The sequence below is a fragment of the Herpailurus yagouaroundi genome, unplaced genomic scaffold (assembly GCF_014898765.1).
Source record: "Herpailurus yagouaroundi ecotype Mexico unplaced genomic scaffold, PumYag 140, whole genome shotgun sequence".
NCBI lineage: Eukaryota > Metazoa > Chordata > Mammalia > Carnivora > Felidae > Herpailurus > Herpailurus yagouaroundi.
The window spans coordinates 51,236,631-51,251,872 of record NW_024412395.1 but is presented as its reverse complement, the minus strand read 5'-3'; the positions used below and the strand labels follow the sequence as shown (position 1 = coordinate 51,251,872).

Sequence of the window (15,242 nt, the reverse complement as noted above, 5' to 3'; positions counted from 1 at the left end):
AAATTGAAAGAAGATAGTAATAAGGAAAAAAGAACAAAATGGACTACAAGGGGGAAAAAGAAGTAACAACAAAACCAAATGCTTGTTCTTAAAAAAATAGTAAAACTGACAGTCCTGTGATAAGACTAATCAAGAATAAGAAACAACAAACACAAATAAATAATAGAAATAAACAGGCAAAGACAATTTTTTTATTATATACTTAAAAGACAATAAAAGATTTCTTAGAAATATATAACTTGACAATCCCTCTCAAAAAGGAGTAAAAATTCTACGACTATAAGCTTTAAAGAAAGTGAAATCAGTTTTAAATTACACCTCCTTCAAAAATAAAACATCAGGCCCAGGTAGTTTAAAAGGTGAGTTCTATCAAAACTTTAAGAAACATTCACATAAATAAGAATGAAGTTGGACCACTACCTCACACCATATGTAAAATTAACTCAAAATCTATCAAAGACTTAAATATAAGAGCTAAAACTATAAAACTCTTAGAAGAAAATAGGCATAAGTCTTTGTAATCCTGGATTAAGCAATAGATATAATACCAAAAGCACAAGTAACAAAAGGAAAAAACAGATAAATTAAGCTTCATTAAAATGAACTTTTGTGCTTCAAACGACATTCAAAAAAGTGAAAAGACAAACCACAACCCACAGAATAGTGGAAAATGTTTACAAATCATATTTCTGATAAGTAAGTATTCATAATACATAAAGAGCTCTTAAAACTCAATAATAAAAGTTAATACAATTAAAAATGGGCAAAGGATCTGGACAGTTCTCCAAAGAAGATAAACAAATGGCCAATAAACAAATAAAAATATGCTCAACATCATTAGCCATCAGGGAAATGTAAATCAAAACTACAATGAGATACCAGTTCATACCCACAAGAATTACTATAATCAAAAAGACAGATAACAAGTGTTAGTAAAGATAAGGAGAAATTGGAACCCAAATATACTGCTAATAGGAATGCATAATGCTGAAGCTGCTTTGGTAAACAATCTAGTAGTTCCTTAAACAATTAAACACAGAGTTACCATAAGGCCCAGCAATTCCACTCACAGGCATACACTCAAGAAAAATGAAAATATGTCCACACAAAATTTTATACACAAATGTTCATAGCAGTATTATTCATAATAGCACCAAATATCCATTAACTGATGAATGGACCAATAAAAGTGGATATCCTCAGAATGGAATATTACTCGGCAATAAAAAAAAATGGTATTGATACATTCTAGAATGTAGATGAACCTTGAAAACATTATGCTAAGTAAAAGAAGCAAGTCACAAAAGACCACATTGAATTCCATGTATATGAAATGTCCCAAACAGGTAAATCCATAAAACAGAAAGTAGATTAGTGGTTGCCTAGGGAATGTAGGGTTGGGGAAAATGCGTGGTAATTGTTAATGAATAATGAGGGTTTCTTTTTAGAATGATGAAAATTTTCTAAAATTATTATGGTGACAGTGGCACAACTCTGTTGAATATACTAAGAACCACTAACTGAATAGTACTTTTTAAATAGGTGAATTGTACTGTAGGTAAAATATATCTAAATAAAGCTGCCTAAAACAATTTTTTTAAGAAACAGATAATCTCCAACTCCTGACATAAATTTTAGAAAATAGCAAAAAGATAAAAGATATACTAATAATTCTATGATGCTAATACAACCTGTTACCAATATGAAAACAACATGATTTTAAAAATGTATAAGACTATCTTCTAAGATGGGGCACCTGGGTGGCTCAGTAGGTTAAGCATCTGACTCTTTACTTTGGCTCAGGTCATGATCTCACAGTTCTTGAGTTCAAGCCCCACATCAGGCTCTGCACTAACAGTGCAGAGCCTGCCTGGGATTCTGACTCCTTCTGAAAATAAAGATAAACTTAAAAAAAAAAAAAAAAAAAGACTATCTTCTAAGACCAAACTCTTGCAAGTATAATGGGGAAAAAAATGTTTAAATCAGTAAACCACATCAAGCAATATTTTTTTAAGTGAATAATGACAAGATTGGGTTTTTCCCAATAATGCAAAGATATGTGGATTGTATACCATCATCTACAGAGATGCAAGAAAAGCACTTAATAAAATTAAAAACTCAATCATAATAAAAAATCCTGGTAGGCTTGCAATAAAAAAGAATCTCCTCAATCTGACAAAAGGTAACTACAAAACTACTAAACATTGTATCTAATGGTGACACATGAAAAGTGTTAGGAACAAGACAAGAAGGCTTTTCATCACTGCTATTATTATGTATTATAGTTGAGACTAGCCAGCAAAGACAAGAGAGTGTGTAAAAAACAAACAAAATCATCATTATTCCCAGATAATTTAATGGCCCACATAGAAAATCTTTGTGTGAAAAACAGAGACAAAATCATCACTATTCCCAGATAATTTAATGGTCCACATAGATAATCTTTAAAAATCTACAAATTATTAGAAGTAATAAAAGCCCCAAAATCAACTGCATTCTTATTCACTAGAACAAAAAGAAATGATAATTATAGGAAATATACCATATATCTATAAAAATTTTAAGATAATTCGACTTATAAGATAAGTCTAATAAAAGATACCAAAACATTCTCAATTTTATGGAAAGAAATTTAAGACAACCTAAATAAATGGAGATACACAGTATGTTCATCCGTGGGAGAACACATTACTGTTAGAATGGCATTTCTACTGACTAATGAATGAATAAAGAAGATGTGGTATGCATACATAATAGAATATTACATATCTGTAAAAAAGAATGAAATCTCGCTATTTGCAATGACACGAATGGAGCCAGAGAGCATAATGTTTAGTGAAATAAGTCAGTCAGGGAAGGACAAATACCATATGATTTCACTCATATGTGAAATTTAAGAAACAAAACAAACAAGCAATGGGGGTGGGGAAAGTAAGAAAGAGAGAGACAACTCAAGAAACAGACTCTTAACAGAGAACAAACTGATGGTTACCAGAGGGCAAGTGGATGGGGGGATGGGTGAAATAGGTGATGGGGATTAAGGACTGTACTTGTTGAGATGAGCATAAAGTGATGTATGGAACTGCTGAATCACTATATTCTACACCTGAAACTAATATAACACCATACGTTAACTGGAATTAAAATAAAAACTTAAAAAAGAGATGGCATCTCTATCAAATTAATCTAGGAATTATTCTAGATAATTTCATTCAGTACAATTTCAATCAAAATCCAACATGTTTCATCATTAAATTTGATATGATCATAAAATTCTAGGCAAAGGGCCAAGAATAAACAACTTATAAAGAGAAGAGAGAAGGAGGAGGAGAAGAGTAGGAAGTGGTGGTGGTGATGGTGGAGGAGAAGGAAGAGGAGGAGGAGGAGGAGGAAGAGGAAGGGAGGGAGGGAGGAAGGAAGGAAACAATATTTGTGATAGTACGGCATTAATTTACAGAATGAACAAAAGAGAAATAGGTCTATATACATGATACCTGATACAGTCAACTGACTTTACTCACAGTAGTTATGCTCTATAAAGTCACCACAAATACCACAAACACCACACTGAATTATTGCTCCTAGGAGAAATACAGAATTAGGTTCCTGCAAATCTGGGGTCAATTTTGTTAATCAAAATTCCAACTTACATTATATTTGCCAATGTCCTTGCAAATCAAGACAGTCCCATCGACACTGAAAACCTGCTCTGAACATAACCCTTTTCTGTAGAACTCTTAGCAAGTATTTTTAAAATTCCTCCATCTCATGATCTATAGAGCCTGCCCTGCCTGCAAATTTAACATTTTTCACAGTATATTACCTTTTGAAACATGCAAGCCAGCCAGCACTAGCAAAGTAGGGCTTACCTTTTTTCTGACCCTTGCTAAACATGACAGTAATTTCTTTGGCTTGCAGTCTCATAACAATGTTGTCCTCTACACCTTTTTATCAGTCACCATCTCATGAGTCCACAAATTTAGATTTTCAGCTTTTCCATAGCTTCATTACACACTACAGTTGTTATTTTAGCCCCTTTTGAATGACCCCGTGTACAGATCAGTGAATTTCCTCTAACTTTTTCTGGATGTACCATATTATTGATTCACTACCACTGAACTCTCAGCTAACAACATTATAACTCATGACTGAATGAAGATTAATCTAACAACGAATTTTCTCTGTAAGGCACATCAAAGCCTTCTTGCCCTCAGGAATACCAGACAGCACTTCAGCTATATTTGGGGACCATTTTAAATAGTAAACAGGACAAACATGCAAAAATAGTTCTAAAAACACTACTAAGTCTAAAAGGACACTTGTTTAAAGTATGAGGGCTGAAACAAGAGGACAGAGCTTTGCTCTGTTCAACCTCAGCTAGGTGCACTCTTCATGTCCGCACACACCTGCAAATACCCAGGAGAAAGCTTTAACAAATACCCAGGAGAAAGTATTAACCTGGGGTTTAAACTTTAGCAAGTAGCCAAATTTGCAAATAATGAGGATCAAGTGTTTATGACAAAATTAGCATATTAATAAATCGTTGACAAAGGAATGAACTGTTCAATAAATGATCCAAAAGCAACTGGTTTTCTATAGGAGAAAAATAAATGAATAAATAAATCACTACTTGACAAACAAAAATCAATTCCAGGTGGGTTACAGATCTAACTATAAAAAGTAAGACTTGGGGTGCCTGGGTGGCTCAGTCAGTTGAGTGTCCGACTTTGGCTCAGGTCATGATCTCACAGTTTGTGGGTTCGAGCCCCGCATCAGGCTCTGTGCTGACCGCTTGCTTGGAGCCTGTGGCCTGCTTCAGATTCTGTGTCTTCTCTCTCTGCCCCTCCCCCGCTCACACTTTGTCTCACTCTGTTTCTCAAAAATAAATAAATGTAAACATAAATTTTTTTTAATAAATAAAAAGTAAAACTTGAGACTGAATGAACTTTAGACAACCTAATAGAAAAACTGGCAAAGAATAATGTATATACAGTTCTCAGAGCAAGAAACATGTATACACAGTTCTCAGAGCTAGAAACATGAAGAGAAATTAATAGATTTTTTTAAAGCTCAACCTCGAGGACCTAGTAATCCAGAGAATGCAAATTAAAGTGAGCTACACATTCAGCTCTTGAAGTTAAAATCAAAGAATGAACATAAGTATTTAATTTTACTTGCACCCAAAACTCCAACAGAACTATGATAATGGTATTTTTTAAAGGATGAAAACCACAACGATGGGGAAAATCAGAAGAGAAAAAAATGCAAAATTTTGTTAATTGGAAAGGAAATGAGCGCATGGTGACTCAACTAGTAGACCTAAGAAAGCCAAATCACAAGAAGGCAATTGGGAAAACTGAGAATCAATCCAAGTAACACTGCAGAATCCTCAAAAGGTCAGAAACTGACAGCACCTGGTACCTCAGTAGTAGGAGATTGGGAGTAAGAAGTGTTTCCCACTCCAACAGAATTCTGACTGGAGAATTCATCTCTGGAGAAGGTAAAACACAAGCACAGTTAAAGGAAGGAGGACGGGGAATTAAGGTCACAGTATTCACTTCTGATTCAGAGCCAGGCCTTTGTCTCCTCCCATTCGGTTCACAGAATAATGGCAGCCAAACCATTACCTTCTGGGCAATATATGAAAATACTTCTCTGAGGACTCTTTCTAGACCAAAAAGAAAATTCTAAAGAGACTAACATAAAGGCTCTCAACACACCTGCCTGCCCAAATCACCCTACATTAAAACTCAGGATCTACAAGCTACACCAAGGTACTCCGAGCTCTTTATCAAGAGCAGCCAGAATGATCAGACATCTGAAGAATGCTTCTAATATGGAAGCCAGAGACCAAACAACAGAAAACTCAATTTAGAATAAACAGATATTATGTAAATGGGGGGAAAAAACTAAAAAACAAAAAGATATATATCATTAATATACCAGAGAAATGAGTTGCATCTATGATTCAAGATGAGAAAGACAAAACTAAGTTTGTTTAAAAAAAAAAAAAGCTGGTTTCTATATACTATTATAGTAGCTATTTAAAAGCATAATTTTCAAAAAATTTCAATAGCTTATGATAAAATATTTCAACTATCCTATTTCATTTAGCATAGATAAGCATGTTTAGTGTTCATTTTGTTTCTTTGTTTGCTAGCTCCTAGATACGTAGCACCTAGATTAATAAAGTATTCCAAAATAAAGGTTATATATTTGTTCAAGGCAGCCGGTAATACATCATTTTGACTGCTCTTTTCAAAAGCATTAATAGAATAATGCAAATGAAAAGCTACATGACAGCAAAAAAATTCCAAGTGATTCAAACCAACACCTAATTATTGACTAGGTTGAAGCAAAAATGATATGTATATAAACTCATACATCATACTTTCAAACATGGGCCAGCAGTCATTAACCTTCAAGATGGGAGATGGGAAGCAATAGAAATATCAAAAATTATTGTTGAAAAAACTTACTTTCCAGCTGAATTTAAAACAGCCACTGTATAAAAATCACATTTGCGGGTTGGAAAAGGCCTAGACAATAGTTCCAATACTGCCATTAAAAAACATTTTCACTTAACTTCTTTGGGCCACAATGTCCTCATACATAAAATACAATATTGATGGTTTTCCAAATGTTGGGTTTGTGTTTGTGTTGTTGTAGTCTTGTTTTTGTTTTCCTTTTAAAAGCTGAACTGCCCACTAAGGGGTATTTGGAAAGGAGTGAAGAAAGCAGTATGAGCCACCTCCATTCTCTTTAGGCTTTCTCTTGCTGTTGCCCAACCTGCTCTTCCAGTGATGGCCCCAGAGACACTTTGATGCAACCTGGATAGTAGATCTTAAAGGCCTTTTCCAGCAACAAGATCCTAAGATTCTAAACATCTAACCATTACATACAGCAAATGGCTTGTTTTCACCTAAACACTCAGCACAAAAATTTAAAGAAATTTATTTTTCATTAATTTAGCAATTACTAACCGCCTAAAAAGGGCTTAGCACCAAGCTTGATTTTAAAGACATAATAGTGTCAATTTATCCAATCATTTTTCACCATAATTCTTCACAAGGATTTTCTACTGCCTTCTTGCAAATAAAAAAAGATCACACTCAGTAAAATCAGTTTAGCCACTTCTTGTCCCTTAGAAGTAAAAGAAAATGAAAATGACCAGGAAGTCCTACCATTTAGGGTTATTTCCTGTTGTGCTCTAATAAGAACTGAAACAGTCAACTATACAGTCAAATATACAGCAAATAAAAGGTATCACATGAAGAAAGCAGATGCTATTATTTCAAATACAAAATAAATTTCAAAACAAAATTAAGGTTTACATAAAAACTAATACATTTATTCATGAGTATGATATTTAAGTACATGAAATGTTATCACATGAATATAATAGTTTATACATAAATTAACTTATAAGAAAATGATTAAAGAGTTTTAGCCTGAAGCTATAGAGTACATTTATTTGTCCTTTGTTATTACTGCTTTATTTAAATATACATCTCTTGGGGCGCCTGGGTGGCTCAGTCAGTTAAGCATCCAAATTCAGCTCAGATCATGATCTCACAGTTTGTGAGTTCAAGCCCTGTGTAGGGCTCTGTGCTGACAGCTCAGAGCCTGGAGCCTGCTTTGGATTCTGTGTCTCCCTCTCTCTCTCTCTCTGCCCCTCTTCTGTTCACCTCTCTCTCTCTCTCAAAAATAAACATTAAAAATTTTTTAATAAAATAAAATACACATTTTTTTTAAAACAGAGATTTCCAAACTGCCAAGAAACATCACTGCACTTCAGAAATTACTAAGAAATTATAAAGATATTGTACAGGAAGGAACTCAAAAGCCCAGTGGGGGACGTGAGAGAATTAGAAAAAATATGGAGAACAAAACAGGAAAGAGGAAAAATTAATAAAAATAGCTCTGAAGATACAGTCTTCTATGACTATGTGAAGTGGATATAAATCAAACTATGGTCTGGTTCTAAGCAACTAATAACACAAAATACGTTACAAAAGACAAGATACCAGAGAACAAAAAAAAGGATACCTCTATGTCAGTATGGGTCTAAACTAGCTTTCTCAGTCTTGACACCAATGATATTTGGGGCCAGATAATTCTTGTTCAGGGGGACAGATCTAGCTAGCTTCTACTAGATGTCAGTAACAACCATCCAAGTCTTCAGACAATGCCAAATGTCCCTTGAAGGATAAAAATCACTCCTGGTTGAGAACTACTGGTTCTCAATGAAGGAAATTAAGTGCTCGGAGCAATTAAGTCTGCTATGTGAAAAATAAAAGATACAATGCTGTTTGCTTTACAGAGTGCCTGGCATATAACAAGCATTCAATAAATATGTATTGTTAATAAAATTTCCCCTTTAAAACTGATTGCATTAAGTATTTAATGGCTCCCTGAAAACTTTGAAAGTTTGAGCCCAATCCCAGTCCAAATTTCTATTTATTACAAAGTTTAAAAAAAGCAATAAAATTTGCTATATACATACTCTTTATATATTCAAATGACTAGCCACCACTACCACCCCCTGAAAACAGCAGAGCCACTTAAGACCACAGTGTTTATGTCACATTAGGCTTTCCATGCAAATGCTTCCTCCCGTCCATCTTTTTTCAAGATGAACTACTCCAATTTATTTATTCAATGAATATATTCTGAATGCCTACTATGTGCCAGCACTGAAAATAAGTACTAAAGATGTAAAGGGAGAGACAAAAATATCTTCCCTCAAGGAACTAAGAGTCTGGTAAAAGCCTACAAGTAAACAAATAGGTACAAAACCATGTAAAAAGAAGTTGTTAAGAAACCAGAGTACGGAGAACCTGAGACTACCTCTTCAAGGGTTTTAAAGAAAGGTAAAGAGAGATGCTGATGGCTGAACTATGCGTTGTTTTTTGGTTTTGTTTTCTAGGGGGTAGGAAGGGTATACTAAAATTCTATACTATAAACTTTCTTCAGATAGGTCTCTGATGGATCATAAATTCAACATATATCTATTACTACACTGTCTTGACAAAAAAGAAGTTTCAGTTATACCTAATATCTACACTTAAACTTTGACAAATACTTTCTCAAGATCAAAGACATTTATATCACTTAAAATTTGTTTTTATGAGAATGCAAGCTGGTGCAGCCACTCTGGAAAACAGTATGGAGGTTCCTCAAAAAACTAAAAATAGAACTACCCTACAACCCAGCAATTGCACTACTAAGCATTTATCCAAGGGATACAGCTGTGCTGTTTCGAAAGGACACATGCACCCCCATGTTTATAGCAGCACTATCAACAATAGCCAAAGTATGGAAAGAGCCCAAATGTCGATCAATGGATGAATGGATAAAGAAAACGTAGTAATATATATACAATGGAGTATTACTCAGCAATCAACAAGAATGAAATCTTGCCATTTGCAACTACGTGGATAGAACTGGAGGATATTATGCTAAGTGAAATTAGTCAGAGAAAGACAAAAATCATATGACTCACTCATATGAGGACTTTAAGAGACAAAACAGATGAACATAAGGGAAACAAAAATAATATAAAAACAGGGAGGGGGACAAACCAGAAGAGACTCACAAATATGGAGAACAAACTGAGGGTTACGGGAGGGGTTGTGAGAGGGGGGATGGACTAAATGGGTAAGGGGCACTAAGGAATCTAGTCCTGAAATCATTGTTGCACTATATGCTAACTAATTTGGATGTAAATTTTTAAAAATAATAAATAAATAAATAAATAAATAAATAAATAAATATTGTTTTTAAAATATTTAACATATGCTTCAGAAAAGCACAGATAATGGCACAACAACAGACACTCAGATCAATGGAACAGAATAGAGAACGCAGAAATGGACCCACAAACGTATGGCCAACTAATCTTTGACAAAGCAGGAAGAATATACAATGGAATAAAGACAGTCTCTTCAGCAAGTGGTGCTGGGAAAACTGGACAGCAACATGCAGAAAAATGAACCTGGACCACTTTCTTACACCATACCCAAAAATAAACTCAAAATGGATGAAAGACCTAAATGTAAGACAGGAGGTCATCAAAATCCTCAAGGAGAAAGTAGGCAAAAACCTCTTTGACCTTGGCCACAGCAATTTCTTGCTCAACACATCTCCAGAGGCAAGAGAAACAAAAGTAAAAATGAACTATTGGGACCTCATCAAAATAAAAAGCTTCTGCACAGCAAAGGAAACAATCAGCAAAACTAAAAGGCAACCAACAGAATGGGAGAAGATATTTGCAAATGATATATCAGATAAAGGGTTAGTATCCAAAATCTATAAAGAACTTATCAAACTCAACACCCAAAAAACAAATAATCCAGTGAAGAAATGGGCAAAAGACATGAATAGACACTTCTCCAAAGAAGACATCCAGATGGCCAACTGACACATGAAAAAATGCTCAACATCACTCATCATTAGGGAAATACAAATCAAAACCACAATGAAATACCACCTCACACCTGTCAGAATGGCTAACATTAACAACTCAGGCAACAACAGATGTTCGTGAGGATGCAGAGAAAAAGAATCTCTTTTGCACTGCTGGTGGGAATGCAAACTGGTGCAGCCACTCTGGAAAATATGGAGGTTCCTCAAAACATTAAAAACAGAACTACCCTACGACCCAGCAATTGCCCTACTAGGTATTTATCCAAGGGGTACAGGTATGCTGTTTCGAAGGGACACATGCACCCCCATGTTTATAGCAGCACTATCAACAATAGCCAAAGTATGGAAAGAGTCCATATATCTATCAATGGATGAATGGATAAAGAAGATGTAGTGTATATATGCAATGGAGTATTACTCAGCAATCAAAAGGAATGAAATCTTGCCATTTGCAACTACGTGGCTGAAACTAGAGGGTGTTATGCTAAGCAAAATTAGTCAGTCAGAGAAAAGACAAATATCATATGACTTCACTCATATTAGGGCTTTAAGATACAAAGCAGATGAACATAAGGGAAGGGAAGCAAAAATAATATAAAAACAGGGAGGGTGACAAAACAGACGAGACTCTTAAATATGGAGAACAGAGGGTTACTGGAGGGATTGTGGGAGAGGAGATGGGCTAAATGGTTAAGGGGCATTAAGAAATCTATTCCTGAAATCATTGCTGTGCCATATGCTATTTGGATACAAATTTAAAAAAAATATGTAAATTAAAATAAAAACTTCAACAACAAAAAAAACTAAAAAAAAACCTAATAAAAAAAGAAAAGCACAGATAAAACATGGTATTATATGATGTTCAGCAATATAACATTAAGGTTTAAAAATTGGTGGAAACAATACATTAAAAAATAGTCTATAACAATAACAAAAATGAATACTTCATAAAGAGATATTCTTCAAAACTTTTTTCTGCAATCATCAACATTTTAAACCACTTTGTTAAATATTTACAAATAAAATTCATTTTTCTTTGGCTATTTTCCCAGTTGTGAAAAACACAGCAATATTACCAAACTTTTGGTAGATACCCATCATCTCTGAGATCAGATAATTTTATTCTCTTAACTTGTGCCTCCTCTACTGGTGTGAAAGCAGAACAACACAAAACCAAGTTTTGCATTCCACCAGTCAAACAGCAACTAAATAAGTTTGTTATTTTTTTAATGTCTATTTGTGACATTATAATATTTATCAGATTTTGGATCAAGATCTTGAGAACATAAATATATGGCAGATTTTTTTAAATCTTAAAGTATTATTTTCTCCTCTAAAGATTGAGAGTATACTTTAATCACTGCATATCACATTTGTGTTATAACTAAAGTTTTTCTACATAAATATAAAATATCCATTTTATACTAGCATAACAGACTTACAATGCTGTATATCTGTCCATTGCAGACTGCACGTCTCTACGGTAAACTGTTCGAAGAATGACCATGACGGGGTCAAACTCCTGATCCCAGACTTCAGCTATTATTCAAAAGAAAGTAGAAACAAAACACTGACTTTTTAGGAACAAGGTCAATTTCTGATGACTAATTACATTTAAGTATATTTTAAATTTATAAGATGGGATAGTTTAATTGGATCATATATTTGCTTTAATAAGCTTGATATCATGACTACTTTTCTAAGTGTTAAAAATCATAATTTCATCATTATGAATATTCTTTTAATTTCAGTAAGAACTAGTGAGCAAAAAAAAAAAAAAAAAGTATTACAACGTGATAATGCTGCACCATAAAATTTAGTTGTTTTTTTTTGTAAAGTGCCAGTAGAATGTAAGAAAAAAAACACATTAACAAATTTGAAAACATTCAAAGATAAAAATGTGAAAGCTAGATTAAAAAATTAATGAGCTATTGATTTTCAAGAGTCTTTGTACTATTTTTGGTTTGTAGAAGTGATTAGGAACCATTACCCCATGTGTGGAATGTGTACAAGTGGTGGTATACAAGATGATTTTAAGTGCACAAAGCTTTTAACAATTATACAATTATATTAACATGTATTAAGAACTTGTACATTGCATATAAAACCCATGATTTCATAATCATGCTTAGCATGAGGTGAAATTTAAAGAAGTGAATCCACTCAAGAAAATACAGCATACTATGTATACAGTAACAGAGATGGTATTTAGATGTAGAAAAAATCTACAGCATGGCCTGCAAATAATAATTTCAGAAACCACTGCCTTAAGAGTGTTATCTTTCCTAGATCATTTTTTCACATCTCATTCTAGCAGAATTCTTAACATCTGAAAACAGTAAGAAGCTTAAGCTTCTCTCTACATATCTACTGTAATTCCAATTTCCTGGCATAAGAAACTGTTAACAATTGTCCCTATTTTCATGTAACAGACTATTCATTCATCTTAAATTATCCTAAGTATGACTTAAGATCCTTAAGATAGGCCTTCACAAAGACCTTTGTTCTTACTTCTATTATCATTTATTGTCCTTCACTTTTTAATCTATTAATTTGTACAACTAAAATGCCAATGCTTTTATCAGAATAAAACCACAGCAATAGAAGAAAACTGTTAGTGATTAACTAGTCTGGCAGGCTTTAGTGTTCTGTGGATTCCCACAGAAGTGTACCTGGGGCCACTTCAAGAGCAAGGAGATGACAAAACAGTCGAAAAGCCACGTCTACTACCTGCACCCACTTTAACAAGAGTAGGTTTGCTTTTATTGGTTTTGTATAACAGATTTAATTAAGGTTTAGTTGCCCAAAACTAAAGGCTTATTTCAACCACTTTTTAAAAAGCTTTAAAAGTACTCATCTACCCCAACTCTCTCATTTTTACAAATAAGATGTCAAATCCAAACATCACACAAACTAGTTAATCTAATCTTCAAAAGCCCAATGCTCAATCTCAGTGTCTCAAACTTTCCTGTGCATGACAATCACCTTCAGAGCTTATTAAAAAAGCAGATTCCCAGAATCCATCCCGAGAGATCCTGATGAGAACAGACTGAGGTGAGGCACAAGAACCCGTGTTTTTTATAAGGACCACAAGTGACTAGGACAGAGGTAATCCTCACACCATAATAAGCAGTGTACTATGTGATGCAGCTCCACCTGAGAAGTTCTCTACAATAGAGAAACACTGTGCTTTTCCTTTAATGGAATACACACTGCAACCAGAGACTCGGGATTCACCATTGCAAACTCCTGGAAAAATCCCACATAAGGCTTATCCTGATGAATTTTGCCAAACAGTACATGTTATTCACACCTTCAACATGGGCATCAGTTTTTCAGCTAGACAATGAGTATTGAGGAAGTCAAGAAGCATGTAAGTGGTACTTCCTTCAAACTTTTAACTTAGATTAGTGAACATGTGAAAGTGAAAAGGACAAGACTGTGAATGAAGACTTCACTACTTGTGGCGCTTGGCAAGCATGTCATCTATGAAGCTAAGGAGAAAACCTTGGAAAACCAACCACTTAAGGAAAAGATTTTATGTATTTACATAGGATGTAGGAAAATGTAATCAGTATCGTATCTGGATTTTAATTTTAACTGTTTCAAGTTAAATTTTGGGTAGTGAGAACTATCTCAAAATCAAACTTAGAGAATATAGATTAAAAAAAATTTTTAATATACATTGTTTTATAAGTTCTGGTTCATTTACAGCTCATTCATGTATAAAAATGAACTAGAATTCATATATAAAGTTCCTTTTCTAATTCAGAGTCATCTAAGAAGGTTTCCTGTAACATAAAACCATAGATTTGTAAATAAATAGAAGCAATATCACCATATACCATAAAAAAACAAACACACATCTATAAGAAAATTGAGGAATAACTCAAAGACAAATAAATAAAAAGCAAAATGTTTTCTTTACGTACACAACTTACCTTCAGAAAACCATTTCTGAAAAAATATATTTATGTATATAAACGTACCTTTAGGAGTATACATGCCTTGCTGCATAGAACCTCCAGGTTCAAAAACAGGAGCCTTAAAGTCAGCTACAGCTGATAAAACTGATTCAAAGCTGTAACTGCCTGGAATAATACCACTTTTGGGATTTGGATTTTCTGGAATATGATGTATGTGTCAAGAAAAAAATTAATGCCTAAAAGCCAGCTTTATAAAATTACCAAGGTACTCTAGTTTCTAACTATTTTTGTTGAGTAGTTGGCTGTAATATGTAATACTGGCCACAAGAGGGCTATATAATACAAGAGTTCAGTAACTTTTTATTAATTGTGAACTTTTAAAATATTTTTAACCTACAAGCCTACTTCTAGCTTATATGCTAAAGTAGTTCCCAAGTTTATTTCTCCCCAAAACAAATTAACCAAATTTTAAGAAATGAAAAAAAAAAGTTTATAAAATTAATCTCCATTCTTTTTTTTTTCTTTTTTGTTTTCAGAGAGCGAGCACACACGAGAGGAGCCCAGGGAGAGAGGGAATCTTAAGTAGGCTCCATGTTCAGCACAGAGCTTGACACGGGGCTCGATGCCACAACACTGGAATCATGACCTGAGTCAAAATCAAGAGTCGGAGGCTCAAGCTACTGAGCCACCCAGGCACACCTCCATTTTCATCATTTTACAAATAATGTTATATTCTCCCTTAGAGAATCAAAAACAGTATGCTAAAAATTAGCCAATATTTTTATGAGCAAAGATTATTTTTCCAAAAACAAAATGCCATCCTCCAAAAAAAAAGAGAAAAAAGATGCTAAACAAAGTTTTATAAAGAAGTAAGCCAGGAAACCACAA

At 33.9% G+C, this 15,242-nt stretch overlaps 1 protein-coding gene across 6 annotated transcripts in view; it reads right to left on the bottom strand.

Moving 5' to 3' along the window:
* Positions 1 to 15,242, bottom strand: part of UBR3 (ubiquitin protein ligase E3 component n-recognin 3) — a 244,688-nt gene that overhangs the window by 125,552 nt on the left and 103,894 nt on the right. For all 6 annotated transcript variants that reach the window (XR_005790352.1, XM_040475345.1, XM_040475340.1 and 3 more), the window contains exons 18-19: positions 14,418 to 14,559; positions 11,871 to 11,967 (exon numbers count right to left, since the gene is read on the bottom strand). Coding sequence is in view for 5 of the 6 variants with exons in the window: in XM_040475345.1 (XP_040331279.1) it covers positions 11,871 to 11,967; positions 14,418 to 14,559 (239 nt within the window). In the remaining variant the exon portion in view is untranslated. The remainder of the gene's footprint in view (positions 1 to 11,870; positions 11,968 to 14,417; positions 14,560 to 15,242) is intronic.